The sequence below is a fragment of the Zonotrichia leucophrys genome, chromosome 1A (assembly GCF_028769735.1).
Source record: "Zonotrichia leucophrys gambelii isolate GWCS_2022_RI chromosome 1A, RI_Zleu_2.0, whole genome shotgun sequence".
In the NCBI taxonomy this organism is placed as follows: Eukaryota; Metazoa; Chordata; class Aves; order Passeriformes; family Passerellidae; genus Zonotrichia; species Zonotrichia leucophrys.
In genome coordinates, this window is record NC_088170.1 from 64,686,483 (window position 1) to 64,711,258 (window position 24,776).

The 24,776-nt window shown below is 43.5% G+C and overlaps 1 protein-coding gene across 2 annotated transcripts in view; it reads right to left on the minus strand.

Annotated features, from left to right (window-relative positions):
* The window catches only part of ELAPOR2 (endosome-lysosome associated apoptosis and autophagy regulator family member 2), a 110,677-nt gene that overhangs the window by 15,215 nt on the left and 70,686 nt on the right, over positions 1 to 24,776 (minus strand). For both annotated transcript variants that reach the window (XM_064702978.1, XM_064702979.1), the window contains exons 3-15: positions 20,238 to 20,433; positions 19,037 to 19,184; positions 16,373 to 16,459; positions 13,950 to 14,055; positions 12,519 to 12,671; positions 11,172 to 11,260; positions 7,769 to 7,949; positions 6,901 to 7,029; positions 5,866 to 5,956; positions 4,826 to 4,928; positions 3,912 to 4,049; positions 2,977 to 3,240; positions 829 to 1,002 (exon numbers count right to left, since the gene is read on the minus strand). In XM_064702978.1, coding sequence (XP_064559048.1) covers positions 829 to 1,002; positions 2,977 to 3,240; positions 3,912 to 4,049; positions 4,826 to 4,928; positions 5,866 to 5,956; positions 6,901 to 7,029; positions 7,769 to 7,949; positions 11,172 to 11,260; positions 12,519 to 12,671; positions 13,950 to 14,055; positions 16,373 to 16,459; positions 19,037 to 19,184; positions 20,238 to 20,433 — 1,859 coding nt within the window. The remainder of the gene's footprint in view (positions 1 to 828; positions 1,003 to 2,976; positions 3,241 to 3,911; positions 4,050 to 4,825; positions 4,929 to 5,865; positions 5,957 to 6,900; positions 7,030 to 7,768; positions 7,950 to 11,171; positions 11,261 to 12,518; positions 12,672 to 13,949; positions 14,056 to 16,372; positions 16,460 to 19,036; positions 19,185 to 20,237; positions 20,434 to 24,776) is intronic.

The window sequence follows — 24,776 nt, forward strand, 5'->3', positions numbered from 1 at the left end:
GAAGACCAGATCCACAGAGGAGAGAAAAATATCTACATTTGTGGATCTAGCTGTCAATAGGTCTAATCCAGGTAGTAAAACACACAAAGAAGCCTAAAAGTATGCAAAATGCTATAAAGAAATGTGACTACTCATTTGTCTTAACTCATGCAAATCCTTTGATACATGGCAAAAAGACTTCAGAACTTCACAGGGCTGAGCATTATTGTTAACTACACATGTTGTCTTTCATGGGACAATGCACAACACTTGTACTGCTCTGAAAGTCAATTTATGTGTGTGACAACATGCTCTGCTTCAGTCCAAGCTCCAGACTGAGCCTGCTTAACTCACAAACTAAATATATTTTTATGCCACTCTCCAAGGCTGCAAAGTCAGCACTGGGCATCTTAGACACTGGCAGAGTGACCAGGGGCTCTGCATACAGCATCTCCAGTGAAGCAATGAGGGACACATATGGAAAGCAGTTGCCAGCTGAAAGACTCAAACTCTTAATTTGGGCTCCTTGGTGGCAGCACACAAAGGGCAGGGTCATGATGCAAGTGACTTAAAGGCACAGGAAAGAAAAAGCAGGGATGTGACAGGAATTTTCTTCTGAGCTTTATTTATGGCCTATAACACAGTAACTCTGCTCTGGAAAATCACTTGGCTGCTCAAAAGCCCTCTTGCACTGCAAAGCAAGATCCAAAGGGAAGTGTTTGCACAGTATTGGTGACAACTCAGCTGAGAAGGAGTCTTTGTCCTGTCTCATTGTCACCCCAGAGCATCAGCACAAGCAACAAATTGGTCCATGCTCCCAACCCTCAAGCCTAGCTGAGCTGAGCTCACCTCATTCCCACACAGGCTGATGTTAAAGAAGTGGAAGAACTTGGTCCCGCGGGAAGTGAAGCTGGGTCCACTCATCAATGAGCCCACCTGGCTGAGGTTGCTAAAATTGTAATTCAGGCTCTGGTTATCCTTGACATAGGACAGCAGGCAATCACTGAAGCAGGCAGAGTGGTCCTGCAAGGCAGAGGCATCCATTAAAAAGCAGTTATGGAACAGCAGCAAACCATTCACCTCAGAGTTAAAGCACGGGTGCAGACAGGACTGCTTTCCTTGTTAAGGATGAAGGGGAACTCTGTCCTATTTCTGTAACTGATCTTTCCCCTGGGATAATTCCTATTCCCATTCCAGTCCCTTGCAATCACATATCAAGACTAAAATGTTCCCTAAGCCTGGTTTTTCTGTTGTCTGCTGCATTAGACAAGAGAATGCAATTTCTTGCTTTCTTTTGTTCTGGGTACTTTTAGGATCCCAATGTTCCAGCTTAAATCCCTGTAAACAGACCAAAACATGTCCTTGGTTACACTTGCATTTTGTAAAGGAAACACAAGAACAGCTCAAGAAACAAGAGCAGGATATGAACATAGCAGAAAACAGGCAGAATACAAACAAACTGGAGCTGTTCTTCCAGTACCTGTGCAGCTCCTTGAACATGATAAATGTTTACTTATGCTTACAGTGTCATGAAAGAGGAACTTGTTACAGGTTTCTAAAGGCCCAGAAACATCATCCAGCTGAGGAAGTCCCTGAGTTTAAAGAGCAGGCAGTGGGATAGCTTTGATGGAAGTAACATAGATACTTGTCCAGTTTGTACACTGTCCACACTACAGCTTCTTGAAATGAACCTTTTTTTGAGCTGAAGTTGCCACTTTTATCTGATTATTTATAAACAGAAATTAGACTAGTGACTGTTGCCCTGGCTTTTTTTAGTTTTTCTAAGCCACCTGCTGTTTACATTCTTGCAATGAACTTTCTCACACAATTTATGTAAATAACTTATTATTTTGCAGTCTTTTATGGAGGAGGAGAGAATTGATGGACTGTTGGTTTGTTCAGTGTCTTTGGAGAGGTGGCACTGTCACCCTCCAATCCACTGTCACTTTTGGAAATCTATAAATGTTGGAGTCAGAAATTAAAATTCTCTTTTTACCATCAGAGAGCTGTGTGTCCACGTTGTGTTATTTCGTGTCCTATTGCTGTTGCGTTGTGATTTCAGGATTTACCTCAGAACCTCGGATCCCTCCCCTAATAATTCCCCTCCCCTGAACCCTGCTGAGTGCTGTCTGTCAATCCTGGAATTCCAGAAGGGCATTGAGTGATTGGCAGATCCAAAGGATGCCCTCTACCCCTGGGGGGGCATTGGGCCATCCAGGTGTCCTTTGTCCCTTTGTCCCTCCCCTCCTGGTTGGTGGCTTCCTACCCCTTCCCTGCCCCTCCTCCCGGGGTTAAAAGAGCCAGCAACCACATGGTTCAGAGTTCTGTTGGAGCTGTTGCTGGATTCAGAGGCATGTGGGCCAGGACTAAAGCTCTAGATTGAAACCCTCCATCAGAACTGATTCCTTTCCTTCACCACCACCTTAAAGCTTCTCCACCAGAGGTAAGCCTGAGGAGTGGTGTGGGAACCCACAAAATCAGAGGGTTTCGAGAAAGCTGCAAAATGCAGGCCTCAGAGACAGAAGAACTGTGATTTGAGCTAAGCAGCAGCTTCCCATTGTCATAACCATGTAATGAGACTGATGCTGGAAAATAAAACAGCTCAAGACAGCTCCACAGCAGTCCCGTCCCGTTTGTGATTTGTACAGAGACCCCCGGCCAGCGACAGAGCGGCCCCTCTGTGAGAAGAGCTCCGTCCTGCCACCACCAGAGCTGCATGCCTGGACTTGTCTCCATGTGCCCAGCTGCAGCACACAGCTACCCAAAAGTGTCTCTGGGGTGAAAACACCACAGTGCTGCTATTTGGTTCAGCACCAATATCGGTAATATTCCAATATATAGCAATAAGTGACAACTTTGGTGGGCACATTGGTCATAGCCATGTTCCAGTGCTCACAAGGCACATGCCTGTAGGAAAGCACTAGAAGCAGCCCCCTGAGAGCTTCCAGCTCAACAAACCCTGTGTGCCCATCTCCCAGAAATGCCCAAGCTGGGTACCTTGGTGCTCCTGCTGCCAGGCCCGCATGGGATGCAGGCCTCCCTGCCGTACACCTGGTGGATGGACAGGAAGGTGTTGTCAGGACACTCCTTGCACTGGCTGCTCTCCTTCTCGATGTAGTGTCCTGGAGGGCAGGGCACGCAGGACGAGCCCGACTGCTCGGAGCCCAGGGCACAGGCCCGGCAGGAGGAGGCCACTCCATCCACTGCGTTGGTCACCGTGATGGAGTAGATCTTGGCCATGTCATTGATGAACTGCCTGCTCTGGAACGAGAGCCAAGGAAACCACCTCGGGGGTTTGTCACCACATTTCTCTTCACAGAGAAAAGCAAGGCACAATTCTTCCCAAAAATATTTCTGGGTTTCACATTCTCTGAACCTCACAGAAAGAAAACACAATTTTTATCTCATTTGCTGTGCCTGTGTTTGTGCAAAAGTAGAATGCAATATGGAGATTGTTTACCCAGTGATGGTGTTTTGTTTCCTTGGCCTATAAGGGCCAAGTGTGTGTGTGTCAGGACTGTCAGGTGACAATCACGATATTCTGTGCAGTTGAGTGCTTGGCAGATTCAGTTTAGATGTAATATAGTATAGAATAATATAGTATAATAAAGTAATTAATTAGCCTTCTGATAAGATGGAGTCCTCCTCATCATTCCTCCCTGCCAAGGAGATCTCTGCAAATACTATACCTGGTGTCATCACACTGGGGACACCACCCACACCTCTGTGCACCAATTTGGGGGTCAGCTTATCCATGGCTCTGTCCTTGCTCATGGATTGTTTATGCACAGCTGCCTCTCAGCTGTGCTTTGTGGTGAGAGCCACTCGTCCCTTATGGGAAACCTGTGAGCTTCAACAGAGGGCTGGAGTTCTGGCAGAGAGTGTCCAAAGAATGCTGTTTTGTAAAGCCCCACACATAAAGAAGTACTTACATCTTGGCCTTCATTTATTCTCTGAAAGGCCCAGGTGAATGTGAAGGAAGCATTTTTGGAGATGATGTGAGTGTAGGATTGTCTTTCTTTACTTTTTTCCCATGATTCCACCACATTGGTATTTTTTCGATTTACATCCTACAAAATGGGGATAATTTAAAAAAAAGAAAGAACAAAAAAGTGTGGTCATACTACAGTAAGCACCAGTGTTTTATGATCTAGAGATTAGCATATTAAAAGGACTCCACAACATCATTTAACATTTAATAAAGCAAACATACTTGGTTTGTTTTGCACAACTGACAAATTTTCAGACTGTTCTAAATTGCCACCTAATTTCCTCTCAATTCCCTTTAAATTAAAAGCAGGTTCCTTTAAAGAGCCACTAAATACCAAAAATAACCAGCTTCCCCTTTCAGTGGAAGGGGCAAGGGAGACATTGCATATCCATTTGCCTTCCTCAGCTAATAGACATTCAAACAAACATCTGTCTGCTGCTCTACTGATCCTCCAGGTCACTGACAGGATCAAGTGCAAATTTCCAAACTGTCCTCTTCCCATTCTCTGTCCCAGATCTTGATTTGTCACTCTGGTACTAGATGTTAACTCAACAGCACAAGAGACACTGATAATTTCATCAGTCAATTTAATAGGGGAAAAATTAATTTAATAGGGGCTCCTTAGTGTCCAGTGATTACCTTTAGAATAAGCAGATAGCCAGAAATGTTTCACAACTCATGTGCTGGAGGAATTTCACTAGGTCATTCATTAAATCCTTCCAGCAAGGGCACTGCAGATACTAAACTAATGCCATGCTCAATCATAATAAACCAAGTGCAACTAATCACACCTATGCAGAGGTATTAAAGTGACTTGTGGAATACCAGGCTCATGGAGAAAGAGGTCTCACTTACTGCCATAAAGTACAGCACACAGTCTGCTGAACAGATGGTCTCAAAAATAAAAGTAATCCGGCCGAGTTCTGACCCAGTTGCTCCGGTCACTGATGTTGGAGGTCTGTTTAACAGAGAAGGAACAAAATATTTATACAGTGCTCTCCAGACAGGCAGCAGTCAATCCTTCAAATTCCTTTTTGTTCAGTGAAGCCATCAAAGTCCTGTCATAGAATACCTGTCTTTGCAGAATGGTGGGAGCCTCTGCACATTGGGTGCAGCAGGGTCATTTTTTTAAGTGTCTAAGTTCTTTATTGTACACTTCCCTCCTTATAATGAACACGCAAATTTGACCATATTGGTAGGGAGCCTTATTATTAAAACACATTACATACTTCAAGTGATTTACACCAAGGTAATTGCACCTACCTCAGCTGGAAAACAGCAGAGGGAGGGTGGGGCTCATCTTCCACACCTTGCTGGTCTCAACATTCAGCACCTGGTCTGAGCTAGGAGTCTAAGCTCACTCTTTTGACAGAGACACCTCAAGCAGGTATTTCATCCTGTGTGAGTGTGCAGGAGTGGTGGCATTCTCATTCTCCTGCAGTGCCTGCACCTCCCCGCTGGCTCCAAGGGAAGCACAGACTGTGGAGACTGCCTGGACCCACAGAGCAAAGTAACTTGGGTTTCACTAAAATACTTTTAGGGCAGACTCCAGTGTCGACCCCATGGCAGGTTTAGCTGGTTACTGTGGAATAATTTAGAAACAGAGGATGGCAATATCTTTTCTCAGCTTCCAGACAGCCAGCTGGCTGCATCTTTGACTGAAGCAAATACTTCAGTCCAAGGTGTCCTTGCTAAAAACCAAAGTCCCACAGGCTTGCCTGCCTCAATAGACAAACTGGGGACATGGGAATAAAATTCAAGATTCCTCTTGTCTCCTATTCATTGCATTATTTCACTTCAGAAGGTAACACTCAGATTATCCCTGGGATAGTGTGAAAGAGGTATAAGAGACAGAAATAACTGAGAAACAGATGAAAAAATATCCCATTCCTTACTTAAATCCTGGGATGTGCAGGCTCAAGATAAGATAGTCATTGTCAGAGCCTCCTGCCCCACTCTGGATGTGATCACCAGCCACCTCCCAACCTTCACAGAACAGAAAAAAAAAAAAGTTCAATCAATGGGTGGCAAAGGAAATCTATGTTACCATAAATTTTAAACAATTCAGCATGTCAGTGTATTTTAAAGATGCCTGATATCAACTACAGAACAATATCATGATGATTTGAATGAAGAATTTTAGCAATTGTATGAACCACTGATTTTACAGGCAATTTTCACCTTTCAAATCAGCAGAGCAATTGATATTCCCTGATCTGTGCTGTGCAGCTCAAGGGGGATAATCCATCTGATATCTTTCAGCTTTAAAACAGATGAATCAGTGAATCTGTGTGTTAAATGTTAAGCACATACTTCAGTTCCCCTCTGCTAAACACGCATAATTCAAAGCTTGAGTTACACCAGTCTGACAGGGTGGATCAGGCTGAGGAAAATCTGTCAGAGAAGGCTGGAGGAGTCCCAAACAGGATAATTTTCACCAGTGTGCTGTGACTGCTCTCTGCTGCAATTTTAGCACACGTGCAGAGAGAAAGCTCTGAGCACTAAAGGAATAAAATTACAGACTGTAATTTAGTTTTCCAAAAGAATTATTTGTGACCTCGATGGGCACAGTTATCACAAAGCAGAAAATGAGATAAACTAGGGAGAAGACAAAACAAATGCTTTTTTCAATGGGGATATGAATGCATCTGAAGATGCATTAAAGCCAGTGTGGGATAGGTCTGTGCTGAGGGAATTTCACATAGGCTGCTGCTCCTGCCCTCCTCTGGTATACAAGAGATTTTTTATTCCTTTATGATACTGTGACATTGCTTCCCACAAGAAATTTCAAGCCTGGTGCAACTAAAGGAAAGGGAGGAAACTGCTGTGAGTCATGCAGCTAAGAGCACACTTATTTTGGTGGGTGCTCCATTACCACAGGGATCCATGCAGGAGGAATGGGATCACACAAAACAGGGAGTTTGGCTCACCATTCATCCCGTCACACTTGGAGTTGCCAACATTAAAGCAAGATGTCTTCATGTTTCCTGGCAGGATGTTCCACCACTTGTACTCAAAGCCAAGAGCTGGCTCAGTCCCAGCAGGGCAGGCTTTGCACTCTAAGGGTGAGAGGGCAGAAAAGGATATCACACAGCCAAGGCACATGTCAAACAGTGCTTTGAAGAACATAGATACTGCTGTTTTACTCTCTGGTGCAAATAATAGGCAAAGAAAATAATTTATTTCTTTGTAGTTAAACAGTCAAAGACCTGTCAGGACCAGGAGAGTGGAAGTGAGATCATCATTTTGTAAATTGTAGATCATAACATCATGTTAAGTAATCTGCAACTGGTCCCCCATTTACTTTTTAATAGATTCAGATGAAAGTTTGATAAACAAGAGTTCCCCCAACATACTGAAGGGGACCACTGCGCCAATGCATCTCAGAATCAACAAGCCAGAGTTTAGGCTAGACAATGTTGGCAGGGTATTCATCTGACTGGGCTTAAAATGAGGTTTTTGCAGGAAAAAATTGGCATGGATAGGAGAATGGTTGAGGAGGAATTGCTGACTGGAAAATTCTGATTCCTCTCTCAGAATCCCTTAAAATAACTTTCAGGATGTTTATATCAGCCAAGAAATGCATCCAGAACACAGCAGGTCAACTTGGAGCAGTGATCCCTGATAAGAAAGGACTCAGGAGAGAAAACAGATATCCACATCCTGCTCTCCAATGTTATTTAACAAGTATTTAAAGCAAAATGAGCACAGGCTTATGATGATGTGTCACTAAACTAAGTCACATACAAGCAGATGACTGCTTTTGGAGACACAAAAAAATTTTTTGCAGACTCTTACCCTGCGTCCCATCCGAAAATGTGCCTGGTGGGCAGGGAGTACAGGAAGATGAGGCATTGTTGTAAAAGCCAGGATTGCAGGGTGGACAGTCCTGCCTCTCTCCAGAAGGAGGTAGGGTCAAGGCATCAGGGAGATCCTCTCTGCAGATCTTGGGTTCAATCCACTTGTACATGATCTGAGTCTGGAAGGAGGAGACACTGAGCTCACACCGTGTACCATGAAGCTTTAGGACTAGATGCACCAATTAAGGTCCCCCTTGTAAAGTAAATTAGGGTGTTCCCATCATTTGAGGTCAAAAACAGACCTTGCACACACAGGATAATAAAGGGAAGTGCAGGTAAGGGCAGCAGAAATGAGGTTCACAGGAGATTGCAAGATATGAGGCTTTAAGGACAAAACAAAAATGTGAAGCTTAAAACAATTATTATTTAATTAGTAAATTTCCTGTTTAATTAGTAAATTTAATTTCTCTTTATTTAGTAAATTTTCCATGCAAGGGGATTCTGAGGAACATCAGATAAATAATTCTAACTGGATATGCAATCTCTGCATTTTAACCCCAGTAACACAAAATACAACTTCTGCTATATAAAAGCCCTTTATTTGGATTAGCAGAGAGAATCGAAGTTTTGCATTTTTAATTCATACTGGTCTGTTCTTTGAAAAGTCCCGAATTTCTCTCCTGCCATTTTTCACCTATTGAGAAGATGCCAAAACCATGCAGGAGCTCTCCCCAAGCCCTTCCAATCCCTTGTCATCACATAAAAAGCAGTTTATGAACACAAATTTGAATCAGTCCACAGTGTTACCATGGCGTCACCTCTTCATCATCACCTCCCTTTGAGGACACAAGTTTCTGTCTTCAGGAGGAGCTTTGGGTGAGATGCATCACACAGCAAGTTGTGTTTCAAATTTCATCTGACTTTGTGTCTCTCTCTGAAAGGGTTTTACATCTCAAGATGAAACTTAGCTGAGTTCCACAGCTGAGAAACCCAACTGGCAAGAGTTTAACCTGTCCACAGTTCCCATTCTGGGTACTTCCACCCTTTGGTCCCAGCAATCAGGGACCTTTGGTGCTGGAAGCTCAGGTAATGGAGATTTCACCTTGTGAATTTGATCCAGACCCCCTGTCACCCTGGGTGTTGAGCTGCTTGCACTCAGGGTTAGCCCTCTGGTAACACAGAGCACCTGAAGATTGATCCCTCTTGAAACTGTTCCACAGAATAAGCTGGAAGAAGCCTCAGTTCCAGCTCAGGCCCTGGCTCCTGGATGCTCCAATGATGCTGAGGCCCTCACTCTCCATCCCTGCCTGTGCTTTGTTGCAGTCGTGGCTGTGCCAGGTCATGTTCCCTGGCTGACCCTTGGACACAATGTCCCAGCTGGACACTGGTTGTGTCTTTTCTCCATGGACTTGTCTGGCCACCTTAGCTCAATCTGGTCACTGGCACAGGGTCCTCAAGCACTGAGGGACTGCTCCTGCTGCCAGAGTGGCACCTCATCCTATGGATCAGCCTGTCCTTGCTGCTCCTGAACCCTTGGAGGATTTTCTGGAGAATCACCCCAGAAATGCTTCAGCAGATCAGGGTGCACAGTGTTTAAAATGAAAAGGCTGAGGAGATGGCAAAGCACCAGAGCCCAAACACACAGCCTACCACAGGAATCCTCCTGCATCTGAGCAGGGAGAGCAGGGTCAGAGGGTGCCTGTGGCCATGGGGTGAGGGGTTTCTCAGGCTGGAGCTGAAGCATTCAACTTGGGATTTTTAAATCCCAGGTAGATGACAAGTCAAAAGCAAAGTGCATAAATCCCCAGAGGTCCCTTCTACACATGAAGTGGGACAGCAGAAAGGAGACAACAATCTATTGTTCAGTGAAAACCTGGCTTATTTCAGCAACCAGGGATCAATAGCCTGGTCTTTTACAGCCACTGTTCTCCTGTGGATGGCCTGCAGAGTCAGGCCCTCTCATTGAGCTGCATCACATGGAGAGATGTGGAGTACAGCAAAGCTGAACCTATTTCCAGACATGCAGAGCAGTGAAACCAATCCTGAAAACTCAGTCAGTATCTGTGTGCCCTTGACACCTGCTGCTGTCACTGCAGCTGGACAGGGAAGGCTGTCTGCAGAAAAACCCACTTTGCATCCTAATGATATCCATCAGTAAAGGCCACTGGAAAAGGGTCAAATAGCAGGAACTTGTTCAGTGTCAGGGAGACTTGGACCACACAGAGCAGTGACAGAACAAACCACAGGAGGCTGCAATTAGAGCTGCACCTGGGGGTGTAGCCATGAACACTGCTGCTGATTTCTTGAGTCATTAGAGCAGAAATCAGTGAGTCAAGACCAGGTTGCAGAGCCTGACAGCTCTGGGGCTAAACTCACTGATGCTTCGTTAGCAAAGCTTGCAAGCTCTAAGCTGCTTTTAGAACTCACTGATCATGAGACTTCAAAATACTCAATCCTGACAGCAAATATTAGGCCAGCAACACACAGGTGTTGGTGAATTTGACTATTTGCAATTCCATCTGAGAGATGGGATCTGAGAGAGATTGGAAAGGAAAGACATGAAACAGGCCTGACCATGTGTCCACACCTCTGTGGGCTTCCTATAGCAGCAAACAGCAGTTTCTTCTCCAAATTCCTCCAAAAATTCCACTTGACTGCTAGGACAAAGCCAGACTGCTCCACCAGGAGGTCCCTCTATGAGAGACCAAGTGGATCTAAGGTCTCTGGGTGAAACAATGTCCTGAGAGTCCAGGTGATTTGAGGCATCCCATGGGACAAGCACATTACCAGCAGCTAAGCTGACACACACGGACACTCCAGACTATGTATATACCATTATTTTACCTGACCACAGGCAAGAGTTTAACCTGTCCTTTGATGCTAAAACCAAGGGACATGACACACTTCATACCCATGCAGCCAAACACTCCTCTACCTGAAATAGAGATGATTGTATCCACTGCTCCTGGGCCATGGTATCACCTGAATTATCCCTGGGTGCTGCAGGGACAGTCATCACAAGCTTAAAGTATGCCAGAAAGATTATTAACAACTAAAGAGATGGGTTTATGCTGGGACAGTGCTTCACCCTGTGTTCCAGCAGCATGGAAGTGTGGAAGCAGCCCCAGTGACCCCATCAGACCCTCACAAGTGCAAGGAGCTTATCATCTCAGCAAAACACATCCCTTAGGCAGACCCATTATCTGGCAGATTCTTACAGAGGGTTAAAGGCTGCAGAGAGGGCAGGCAAAGGACAAGCCCAAAGCCACAGATTTGATACTGAAAGCAAAATTGGGAAAGTAATTGGGAAATTAATTCCTGAAAAGAACTACCTTGCTTTCAAATGCAGGGATAGCAATAAGGTCAGTGAGCTTAAAAATAGTACCTTGCCTTCTACTTACTTTTCCCTCCTTATCACATGGGGTGTGGATCTGGAAAAAGTCTTTGCTTGTGCATGGAGGTCGCTCTATGCACGCACTGGATCCCTCCTCTAAAAGAAAAGGTGAGAAACAGGACATTAAATTATCAAATGGTCCCTAGAAACAAACATAACAAGGTTGAAATCTGGAGGTTAAAATGAGTCAGCAGAAAATTATAAACTGAAAAATCAAGCTTTTAATGGTGTCTGTCCCTGAAATGAAGCAGGGGAACAGGGGAAATACCAGCTGTGAAACACTGTCACACTGAAATTCACTGATTCAGTGTATGCAGGGACAATTATTAGGAAGAAGTTGCTTACTCTGAGGATGGTGAGACACTGGAACAGGTCACCCAGAAAAGTTGTGAATATCGCATCTCTGGGTTAAGGCCTGGTTGGATAGGTATTTGAGCAAACTGGTCTAGTGGAAAATTCCCTGCCCATGGCACAGGGCTTGGAATGAGCTTATTTCTAAGGTCCTTTCCAATCCAAACCACTATGATTCCATCACACCCTCCCCACTTCAAACAACAATTTATACAGTTTACAGAGCATGGAAATATTTTCTTACTTGATAAGGAACACAACCAGTCTAATCCTGTAGAGACTTCCTTACAACACTGGCCCAATTTTTTCTCTTGCCAGATAATTTTGTGATATTTCCATTCCCACTGTGAGCAGAGGACAGGTCCCCATGCATTTGCAGCCATTGGTGATAGCTGGTGCTATCAGTAACTGATAGGTCAGTAAATGATTCTTCAAGAACTTTCTAAAACTACTACAAGGAAGAAATCTGAAGACCTTTTGACAATGAAGAATAGATTAGGACCATGTCATTTGAAGATCACCACCTAACCATAGCTGGAAACACAGAACACTTTGGGACTAGGTTTTGCAACTAGATCACTTCATTTTCCCACCCCACAGGAGGCAGGGGCAAGCCAGGAGGGAGAGTTTGGAAAGGACATCCTCAAAACACGTTAAGGCTGAAGGCAGTGATGAAGCAAATTCCTGTCATTGCCAACTCATAACACAAATTACCACGAGAGGGCACAGCACCACCACTCTATTCTTCAGAAGAACTCTTCCCCTTCCTGCTCAAAAAGGCCTCCATCCCTTCATGCTAGCACTGATGGCACTAACAACGTTTGATTGCGGCCCATTATGTATCTATGTGCCCTCTGCATATTTTGGGAAGTCAATCATTTCCCCTTTAGATATCAGCTGGAGACTGTCACTGCTGGATACAACCGTGCTCACATCTGAAACAGCCCATGACTGCATATACTCAGACCCTCCTGGTTTTGCTTGTCCCACTTGGTTTATGTACCTGCATAATAAATTTCTTCTTTACACTTGGTGCACTCTTTAGCCCCTTTCTCAGAGTAAGTGTCTCGTGGGCACACCTGGCAGCCAGAGGCACCTGGTTTGTCACTGAAGGTTCCAGGCTTGCACGCGAAGCATTCAGACGTGTACGCAACTCCTGTAAGAAAAATTCTGGGTGAAGCACTCAAAGAGACCCGTCTGTAACTGCTGCCTACCTGGGCTTATGGCTGAGAGCACACTGTGGGAACCCAGAACATCCCTCTGGCTGTCCAGGATGGCCAAGACGGCTGCCAGGGGGCTCAGAAGCCCTGGTATGGAGCCCAAAATGCCTGTGGTTTTGCTCCATACCCATGGAGGAAATTACCAACCTTAAATGAAGATCAGCAAGCCATGACAGTTTATGTAGAATAACAGTGAAGTTATCACAGGGTGGAAAAGTAGATTTTAGGGTTTCTGGTACAGGGGTTCAGGAGGCAAAATGGAGGGAACTGTGCATGTCCAGCCTTTCTCCTTCTTCTTGGCCTCCATCTTCTGCTGTGATATTGGCACTTACAGATTGGTTTAGATTAGAAGCTCACTGTCTAACATAGGTGATAGGTGTTGGAGAGTAATTGTAAACATTGTACACTTAGTTTTTTGTATAAAAATATAACACTGCCCTGGGGGCAGGCAGAGTGCCTGGAACTGTCCTGCTGGACGGACCTTGGCAGGGCAGGAGAAAATTTTTTATAGATGAGATACAATAAACAACCTTGAGACCGAGAAATTACTCCTTCAAGCACTCAGGTTGGGAAAAGAAATTTTTAATATTCTCGGGGTCACAGTGACCCAAAAGACCCCGAGAGCAAATCAGCTGTATAAAACAGCATAAAAATCACACTCAGTTTCACCATTCACTTAAGACTCTTTGGCTTTGCTGACCCATAATTTAAGTCTTTAATGTTTATACCTCAATAAAGTCTGACCCATCTAAGGACCTTATATGACACTCCCAGTTTTATTACACTTAGCCTAGGACCAAAAGAGCAATTCCAGGAAAAAACAGGAATCTCAGGAAAAACATCTCAGGAAAAAACATTTGAATATTAATTCAACTGTCACTGTTATGATATATATCCAGTTATCCCTGTTGAGAGGGTCACCAAAAACCACCTTCTTTCTATCCTACAATAAAGAAAACATATTTATTCCTTTTTCTCTCAATTTGCTAATCCAGTCTTTTCCAGTAGATGGCAACATTTTCCAGATAAACTAATTTTTCAGCCTTTCCTCACTGAGAAGTTTTGCTGTTCTGTTTCTACTCTTCAGAGGAGGAGACAGAGGGCAAGGGGCTAAAAAAAACACTTCAGTGCTATAGGCACAGCAGTAGAAATAACACTGGGCAAACAGTGTGACAAAAGAGTGAGATAAAACCTCAAAGACAAATTCTACTTACCTTCAATTGTGATGTTCTTCACTAAAACTGGTTTTACAACTTTGGAGCCCATGAGAATCCCTGTTGTTCTCCAGTATAATATATTGCTACCTGATTTCAGAGTTACCTGCAACAACATATGTGAGTTAACAAACATCCTCTTGCCAAGACTTTGTTTCATTTCCTACTTCCATTCAAATTTCTTGCATCCTAGCAGCTTTTCCTGTGCTGTTTAGTGGGTCAAGAGGTAATGGTAAAACAATAGACAGATGTTGCACAGACATATCTGAGGAGTGCCAAAATGTGCTTTATGGAAATGTTTCTCAACACCCCAGTTGGAAAAACACCAAGAGCTGTTTCTGACCTTGTTGTAAGCAGAATTTGGAAAAAGCTGTTCCTGTCTTTATCCAATTACCCTTGGCACTCAAGAGCTTTTATCTCCAGCCTTATGTTCAGATATAGTCAATCAGTTTGTTTTTAAAGCCTTGAGATACTCTTTCATAAAGAAACTCAACAGGACCCAGACTTTGAAAATCCAGTTCACAAGTGAATTTTGTTTATAGGTTTTAAAAATCAACTTCTATCTGCATGTAACACCACAGTATCATGACCAGGAAGCCAGACACAATCCACGGCTATCTCCAGCAGCAGTCTCATCCCTCCTGCTCATTTCTGACTGCAAACAGCAAATGAGATGCAGAAAACAACCTGGTTTCTGACTGCCCTGACCCACTTGTGTTCATGGCATGGTGCAGTGAGTGACTGCACAACCCCTGTGGAAGGGTGGTGGGTTGGTGGCATTGTGAATGAGATAAGGGGCAGTAGGAAGGCAGGAAAACTCCTCCAACAGCAGTTTTGGTGCCTTCTGCCTTCAACTCACTTGTGTAACTATGGTATAACTCTCATCACTAAAAGTAGCAGGTTCACCAAGCCCCTGCCTGGCCTGGTGTTCCATATCTACTAGCCCAGTACAAGATGTTTAGTCCAATAGCAGGATAATGGCTTGAAAGTGCTGTATTTTCACACAAGAAGAGGGATAAACTCTACCAGCATAAGGGTCCAGGATAATGCAATTTACAGCAGGCCTGGCAGGACCACAGTTTTTGTTCACCCAGGATAAAGAGTTGAAAAATTTAGCTAAGTGGAAATACAGCATATTGTATCTCCCACACCCAAACATCTGCTACCCACAGGGGCAGAGGAGAGCTGAGCTATCATGGCTAACAGGGGAACTGGGACCATACTGAAACAGGCACCAGGTTGTGTGAGGTGAGGGACCCAACACCAGCTCCAGCAGCAGGACTCACCTGCTGAGAGCAGAGACTGCAGCACCTGGAAAATTGTGCTCACAGAAGACACCTTGACAGGATTTACAGAAAAAGCCCTTCAGGACAGCCAGAATCATCATCTCACCTAGCCCATGTCTACATTTCAGCCAGCCATCCCAACAACTTTTATAGACAGTGAGAACACTTGCACATCAGATGGCACCATCTCCCATGCAGACTGCCTACATCCGTCTGGTCACCCAAATCAGTGCCCTGGCCTTGGATCTACCTCTCAGCCCATGCCTCTCATCCCATCTCAGCCAGCTTTCCAGCCTCCTACTGTAACCTGCCCTGGTTTTGCACCTGACCTAACAGGCACTCCAACCAGAGCTGCCTCAGGAACAGAGTTTCTCCTCCAGGAGGAAAAGCACTTGATGGAAAACAGTGTGTGTGCAGTTGCCTATGCCCACAAAAGCCTTTTTCTTCTGGCACAATGTCCCCTGTGCTGGGCCTTTGCTGATATGGCTCTGGGGACAAGGGTGTGATGGTGTAGTGGGAGCCAGGCCTCCGCTGATGAGCTGGTCTGCGCATGATCCTGTGAATGTGATGTTCACAGGGCAAACTCAGGCAGCCAAAGGGCTCCTACCCCCAACACAGACAGGCTCATATCCCTGCTGCAGGAACCACCCTGGTGCTGCCAGCTGGTTTTTCACACAAGCACCCATGGAGCAGAAGTTGGGTGCAGCCCAGTTCTTCTGCACACACTTGGGAATGAAATGCCCATCCTGCTTGTCTCCACATGCACACCCCACTCCCACTGCTCTGCCAAGGCACTGAGAATAATCTTGTGCTCTCATGAGCAAACAACTGTTGTACAAGATTTCAATTACAATCATGCAGAGTGATTGTGGCATGAAGATTTGCATAAATCTATTCAACCTCATAAAACACTTAATTCAAAGCCCGGGGAAATCAATACAAACTCTTCCATCTATATAATTTCCTTTGGGATCAGCTCCTTAGGGATCTCCATGACTTTTCCCCTCAGTGCTAGGAAAGCTCTACTTCTTCAAATGCATTCACAGGAGCTGGCCCATGTTTGGTGTCTGGACAGAGGAAATTACAGACATTTATAAATGGAAAAAAACTTAATGAAGGAATTTTTCATACACTTACAGAATGAGAGCCCCATTCCCCGTTGTCTGTGAGCTTCACCCATTTGTCTGCTGTGGACTCCATTTCTTTGCACTGGTCATTTTGAATCTGTTAACAAAAACACAATATCAGTGACTTCAATCAGGTGCATCTCTCTGGCAGCATAATGACTACTGGGAATGATAAGATTCAGTTCTGCTCCTCTTGTCTTCATATTTAGACAGCTACCTTACTTGTGGCAAAATAAACCCCAAACTTTCAACATCTGCAACAGCTTTACAGTGCCTCCACCAGCCCCCTCTGACATAGATGATAAAAAAAGAGCAGGATGAGATGATCTCAGGCTTGTCCTCATGCTGTATGGGCAGACAAGGATGTTGAGCATCTTGTCTTGCTCCTTTATCCTTCTCCTGAGCCTACTAAGACTTAATTCTCTAAAACCCAGAGGTTTCTAAGTCATAGGGGAAGCAGGAGTGGATGGGCCAAAGCTGGAAGACAAAATGTTATCTCTACAGCCAATAAGGGCTTTCCCTTTGGCCTGCTGCCACCTGACCCAGGGATGAGAGTAAAGCTTTCAAGGCAGAGGCAACATGCCATAGGGAATCTGTCCTGGCAGAAGTGGGAGGCTGTCTGTCCCTTGCCTGGGTCCAGGGCAGCTCAGAATCATTTCCTTACAGCAGGGTTTGGTGCAGCTCTTTCTTCTTATACCTTCTCAGATGAAAAGGTATCAAGTTCCCTTTGAGGCACAAGATCACATACTCAGCTTTTATTGCACCAGGGAGAAAGGCCACTTCAACACTTTCACACACTTGACCTGGAGTCAAGGATCCTCCTTAAAGTTGCTCCAAATCAAATCTGAAATAAGCTGTGCAACTCCACATCCTCCAAAGCGCCTCTACACTCAATTCCCACCTAGACCAACTGCATTGAGGAAAAGAGGTGTGAAGAAGCACCTGTGTAGAAGGAAAATCCCTAATTATCTTGTGCAACCTGAGCTACAACACCTTTTTGTCTTGGTTCCCACCTGCAAAGAGGAGGTAAGAATATACAGCCTCTTCTCAGCAGATGTAAAGGGCTGCAATATGTAAATAGAGCCAAAGAAGGGCAGAAAAAACACCTCACCATTTCCCAGTGAAATGGTGCCACTGGGACTGAAATGCCAATGCCACTGGGACTGAAATGCCACTGTCCAGAGCTAAAGTGTCATTGTTAAATATATTTCAGCACAAAGGCATGCTGGAGGGAAAAAAATGACTTTTACAGGAGAATTAAATATGGTTTCCCTGAAATACTGAGGCTGACTAGGAATTTATGAGCATTTCTATAAGGGGCTGCAGCACTCATCGCTTCTTGAACAGGGAATGATAAATTCAGAGAAGGTGAATGAGTAGGATATGGACAAAAGCAATAATCAAGAAGCCATTCTCAAAGCCAGTGCTCACAGAAACAATATATTTACAGATCCGCCAGTCAGTCGAGCAACTGGAGCTGGGATTCATAATCCTGGCACACTCACCTGACAGCAGAAAGCATGGTTGCTGCTTTCTTCCCATGAAGAAGGCAGGGTAGTCTAATACAAAACAGAAATGCCTAAGTAACATTGCCTGCATGGTCTGTTATCCAAGTGCAGCAGCAAGCTATCACACTGATGGAGCAGCATGAAGGTGCCTCCAACAGGTAATTTTTGTCTTCCTTTTCTGGCTCTACTAAGGATAAGACACTTTGCACTTTTCCCCAAACTTCAATAAATGTTAACCAACACCACCTAAGAGTTCTCACTCCTGTGAGGTGCCATGAGCTGTGTCCTTCTGATGAAAAACAGAGCTTGTCAGACAGGTAAAGGGGCAGTAACAGAGAAGACTGAAAATTTCCAGTCATCTGCCTCTCTGAGTCACCCTCCCATCACATTTTTTCTGTCCCACATGGCAGGTACAACATGACAAGGACGGTGGAACCTTCCAAAGCACCTCAGTAATGTGGGGCATTTATACCCCACTGCAAATCCTGGTGCTGGGAACCCTCCAGCTCACTGGGCAGCAGCCAGTCCATCCAGGTGGGCAGAGAAGGGCTGCCTTCCCCATTCTGCTCACTGCTGACCAGAGAGTTCCAGCAATTTGAGCACACCATGGTGCAAGCCCAGCCAAGCTGTTTCCATGTCAGAGCTAATGATCCCCAGCCCCTCCTTTTCACAACATGGACACATCCTCAGAGACTAATTCCTGCTGAAAGCCACCTGAATTTCTCCTACTTTTCTTTTCATCTTAATTACTAAATTACTAGGACACAAACTGACCTAAAACTAAAGGTTTCCACATAGTACAACCTTGGAGGAAGTCTTTTTAAATGTCAAGTCCCTTCAAAGACATCTCAAATCAGACACCCCTAAATAGGAGCATCTACCACCAACACCTGTCTTGCAAAAGGATGGACTAAATGGGGCAGTCATGATCCCTAATGGCAAAATCCCAGTGCATGGCAGACAGAATCAGTTCAGACTGAGTTCTGAAGATTAAATAAATGCCACAAGACAGTATAAGTGACAGAAATAGAAGCAGAATTTTTTATATCGTTCAGAGATAACAAGTTATGGGCATGCAGGGAACTTAAAAGGGAGAAAACTGCTGCTAATGATCTGGGGTGAATTCTTGCAAAATAAGGTTGGATTCACCATTTTAAAGGCCTTACAAAAAATTCAAAGAAGATGTTGTTGTCAATATACTGGTACTCAAAGAAGACAGAGCCGGATTTCTTCAGGTGCACAGCGTAGATGAGAGAAACCGTACAGTCATCCCTGTTGGACTCGATGTAATTCCCTCGAGGTGTCCATGAAGAGCTGGGGAACATAAACAAAACAAGCCTCAACTGAGATCACAGATACTGAAGATACTTTTTGTACACTAATACACAGCAACATGTTACATAATAAAGACCCCTGAATCCCAAAACAGCTAACTGCAGTGAATTTTTAAAATTATTACAGGATCTCCATTTATTTTTCAGATATAGTAAATATAATAATTTTATTTTATATCTTTATATATAATTTTATATAATAATATATATTATATCTCATCTGTTATGTAATATAATTATACACTATATAATATATTATATTATATATTATTTTGTATAACAATAAATAATAATATATAATTTTATATACTATAAATATTTATTTTACATATAAAAATATATTTCAATATAAATTATATATGCATTATTTATGTATAATTAATATATAAAATAAAATTATTATTAATAATAAATATATAAATAATATAAATAATAAATCTTTCTAATAGTATAAATAAATTAATAACAGATAATGTAAATTCTCTCTATATACAAATTATTTTATATATTTATATATAGTATATCATAATATATAATAATATATAATAACTTTTAATCATTTTATTTTATATCTTTACATATTTTTATATGCTACATTAATAATATAAAACAATATTTTTCACTGAAACTGTGCAAGGGAAAGGATATGGTATGAAAAATTTAGGACTCAGCCTATATAAGAAAGTTCTATTATCCACAGGTTCAATATACCTTCAATTACACTCAGAAACAGCGTTCTGCAATAGGCCATAAAAGGACCTTTTACTATAAAGCCACATTCACTATACCATGACCCAAATAAGAGCAGCTCCAGGCTGGCCTTAAACTCAGTGGCTGCTGATGAGCCCAAGGAGACCACGGTGACAGCAAAGAGGTGGGATACAGATTTCACCTCCCAGCCACCCTCCTTCGCCATTAGCAGGGCTGGCTGCTCTCTGCAGAGCTTAGGTGAGTCATTAAGCAGCTTTGTGCTGCTGGGCTGTCCCAGGTTTGCCCCCAGCTGCCCAGGCCAGGTGCAAGCAGGGCTCCTCACTTGTTGCAGCTGTCAGCTTTGCCCTCGGAGGAGCCGAGTGCCGTGTCCATGAACGTCGCCACGTTGGAGAATCCTGCTGGCAGCTCATCCCACTCGTCAAACTTGATCCCACTGCCCAGTGAGTAGGTCCCCTCTGCACACTTGCTGCACACCTGGTTCTTCATCTCCAGGTACTCACCAGAGGCACAGGAGAAAGCTGGGGAGACAATAATTTACAACATAGGAATGAATTCATCAATCCTTATTAATTTCCTTCTTTTTTTTTTTCTGCCACTTAATTAATTAAGATTGAACTGCCACTAAAGGGAACCAAACAGAATGTCCCAGTCCCAGGAACATAACAGCAGAACTACCAACATCATCAGCAAAATTGAGATGTTCATCTGGGTTTTCATTGGAGTGGCAGCACTGAAACCAAACCCCAATGACAGCTCCTGATTGCAGCTTGCTTCCATTGGCAAAACAAGATTTTTAGAAACAAAATCTCTATCGACAGATTGTGTCAAAAAGCAATTTGTGAAAACGAGGATTTATAATAGTTCTCCTTACACTTGCTCACCCAACTGTTACACTTTGAACTCAATTAAAACCAGCAGTACTTGAGAGCCAGAACTGACTTTTCTACTCACCTAAGCTAAGAAGGGCACACAGCAGCAGGCTGAGAATCATATAACACTACAAACCTTGCCTGAGAGTAGCAGACCTAATCCAAAGACCTCTCTGTGTTTCTCCTCACATGAACTACCTACAAAGCCTCAAACATCTTGCCTGATAGACCATGTGGTCTTGGAAAAGGTCACCCACAGGGTTGTGACTAGAAGATGAGGATCTTTGATTAGGGTGACATTAACATGCTGAGAAAATAACCACTGGTTGTCAGCACAGCAAAGACATTATTCAAAATCTGTGTAATTAAGGGAAGTACAATTAGGAGGTATATTCACAAAGTGCTTTTTTTTCTGATGTCTCTACAATTATTTCCTCCTAACAGCTGTATGCTCCTTGTCCCCCTGATCACATCTCTGCCTGCTAAGGGAAGATTATTCCCATTATGAAAGAGATACCTAGACAGTAGCTGAAGTCCTGTCAACCCACAGAGCCCCACGCCTGTGTCAGGAATCATAATTCCTGCCTGGACACTCATTTCAATGGCAGGCTATCCCATTTTCCCTCAGTACCATGCTGCATCCTGTCCTCTTTGAGACTGAACATCCTGAATGAAAAACAAATGAGCACTTTCTGCAGCCCATAGTACTTCCTACAATGTTTGCAGGTTTTTAAACTACGCCAGTCAAGCCAAAGCAGGATCCAGAGCAATGCACACAACTCACATCCCAAGAAATGATGGGATTTTCTTCTGTTTCACACATGCCACACTGCACAGTGACAGATCTTTCAGACACTCTCTTTGACAGACATAAACTCATTAGCCTGGGAAACTGCAGGATGAGAGCAGACTGGCAGCCACAGTGGTGAAACTGGCCCAAAACAATGACGTCGGCTGAAGTCCCAGAAAATGTGGTTTCACAGATGTGCCAGTGTTTATCTAAGCTGCAGAAAAACTTGCTTTATTGTAAGCACTTTGATTAACTCATGGCTGTGTAACATGAACCTCCATCTGAATCCAACTAACAGTTCTGGCTCCCATTTCTGTCCCAGTACCAGCAGGATTTCTTTCTGTAATTGTCCTTAGTGCATGCCACTAGAAAGCAGATAAAGGTCTGTTTTGATGGAGTGATCTGCCAAAGGGTCATTTTTCCTTCTTGGTCCTATCAGCATACTCTGAACTTGAGACAGATTTCTAACCCTGTTGCTCACTGGTGATGGACCAAGAAGGAAAGTGGGCAGGATCCAGGCAGAGATGGGTGTGGGGTGGGAATAAACAAAGAAATCCTGCCATGATGGATTTCTGTGAAAGACTGACAGACAGACAGAATATCCCCCCTCAATAAGGGCAAGTGATTCACTATAAGCAGTGGTACACAAGATAGAGCTAACACCCCACCTGACTGACTGTGTGACCTCAGCTCAAGCCATAGGATCTCCCTGCACGTGGGGTGGGAAACAGCTTCCTTCAGAGATTTGGGAAAAAAAGCACTAAACACATCCCTGTGTGTCTGAACTGTGACCACACTTGGTACAGCTTTTCACCTTAAATATATAAAGATGTCCTGACTCATGGCTTTAGCATAATTAATAAATCTTGCTTTATTTTTTTCTTTTGAAGGGTGCAGAGAGAAGCTAACAGGAAGGGAAGCAGAAAAGTAAGCTCTCTCATGACATCTTTGAATTCTTTAATAGTTTCAACTTTTTTTTTGTTTTTAGAGAAAGCTAAATAGCAAGAAATTGAGAGTGCTGCTTAGCCATTCCAGAATCATGAAATTCAACTAAGGAGTCAAGAACCGTGAGCAATTCACTGCCACAATGAAGATGCTGAGGGCAGCAGAGCCTCCTCTTCCATCACAGTGAGGCTGAGCAGAGATTTTTACTTTAGCTGAACTAATATGTTTTAACCCCTTGCAAACTGTTCATTTGAGAGAAATAAAAGAGTACAAGAGATCAGGCCAGCTGCTGTGCAGGACACATCATCCATCTCTCACCTTCCAGAAAAATAGGTGAGCCTTTATTTTATTTAGGTGGGGAATTACCTTCTTTCCTTGTAAGAATTGTATTTAACAGGCAGCAGCATTTCCCATCAAAACACATTCCCCTGCAAGCAAACTGGCTCTGAGCATGCCAGCTGCTTGCCAGGTTCAATTTGGGGCTGGATGTGGCTAATGGCAACATGAACCACTTTCAACATCGGAACAGATGCAGCATTTGGTCTCGTTCCAGCTGGAGAAGGGTGGGGAGGAAATCCAGTGTGTGGTGAGCATGAAGATGGTCTCCTCTCCTAGAGTCCCACAGCTTGGTCTTTCATCAAGGGGGAGACCAAAAACAGGGCAAACTTTCTTTAGTCTAAATTGCATCATTTCAAGAGTTCATCCCAGCTGGAGACAGGGAGATCAGTCACTTGTGGAGGGACAGAGCACAGATCCATCCCAGGGCATCCCAGGAGCTTCTCCTTTCTCATGGCTACTCCATATCACTAAGACATAGCTGAGCACAGATGCAGCACTTCCCAGCAGCCACAGAAATAGCTGGAATTATTGCAGCACTGCTGTGTTTGTGAGGGTGACACACACGAGATGCTGCCAACAAGAAGGACTGCATCACAACTTAGGAAGTTAAAGAGTGATGCAAAGTTTTGGGAACACAAATTCTGTATTTTAGGTGTGTGCTCTGATTTGTCCTCCACTAAATCCTCCCTCTTCAGAATCCAGAGGAAAAAATATTCTTCCACATTAGAGGAAGATTCTGTGAATACCCTTGACCCCAGAGACCATTTGTTTAGGCATTTGATACATTATTTTCAGAGAAACCATCTCTACTGAATAACTGGACATCACTGTTTTCTGTCCCTCTCTAACTGCAAACTTTACTATTACACCTCTCAAATATCAGTTGGGCTGTTACACCCCAACTTACACAGAGCAATGCACATTGTGAAGAATGAATGTGATCTTTCTTTCTGCAAAGAAAACTCTGAAATGCATGAAAAGATTTCATAATTTGCCCCATCATGGGCATTTTAAAAATTATAAGAACATTTCCAGAGGCAGTTAGGAACAGCATGACACACTGTGGTGCTGGATACACTGCTGCCTTTGGAGCTGATACAATTATTGGTGATTTGAAGCTGCAGCTTTCCTAAATAACTACAGAAGGAAAAAAAAAAAAGATGCTGTAGTTTGTAGGTGACTAGTCTTTCTCACAAAGATGTTGTAAAGTACAGTTCAACTAGACATTGCCACAGGCAGCCACACATATTCCTACACACATGCAATAAAGCTGACAGCGTATGTATGCACTTAATAAAAAATTGACATGAGACCCAGTGCTAATAGCTACCACTGTATAAGTCTTGTCAAACAGACCTCATTACATTCTTTAAAGAGATTACAAGTCACTTGATGAAGGTGATGGAGTGGACGTGGCATTCATATTTTCTGGAAAAATCCCTTTGCCCAGGATTTTCCTCCTGGGAAGGTGAGAAGCCTCAGAGAAAAAGGAAAACAATAATTATCTGATTTGCTTCTCCTGTGTTGTGCTCATGTGGAATGTGTTTGGAGATTGTTTCCCCACAGGTGATTGTTTCTTTGGATTCTGCTGTGAGTTGTTTTCATTCAATGGCCAATCAGGACCAAGCTGTGTCAGGACTCTGAAAAGAGTCAGGAGTTTTCATTATTATCTTTTTAGCATTCTGTAAGTATCCTTTCTGTATTCCTCAGTATAGTTTAGTATAGCATTCTTTATTATAATATAGTATCATAAAAGAGTAAATTAGCCTTCTGAAAACATGGAGTCAGACTCATCATTCCTTCCTGCCACGAAGGACTCCACAAATAAAATAGAGTGGATGTCACAGACTCAAGGTTGCTAACACAGTTAGCTTAGTTTTGCATGTCACTCTGATGAAGAAAGGTGGGGAACACCTTA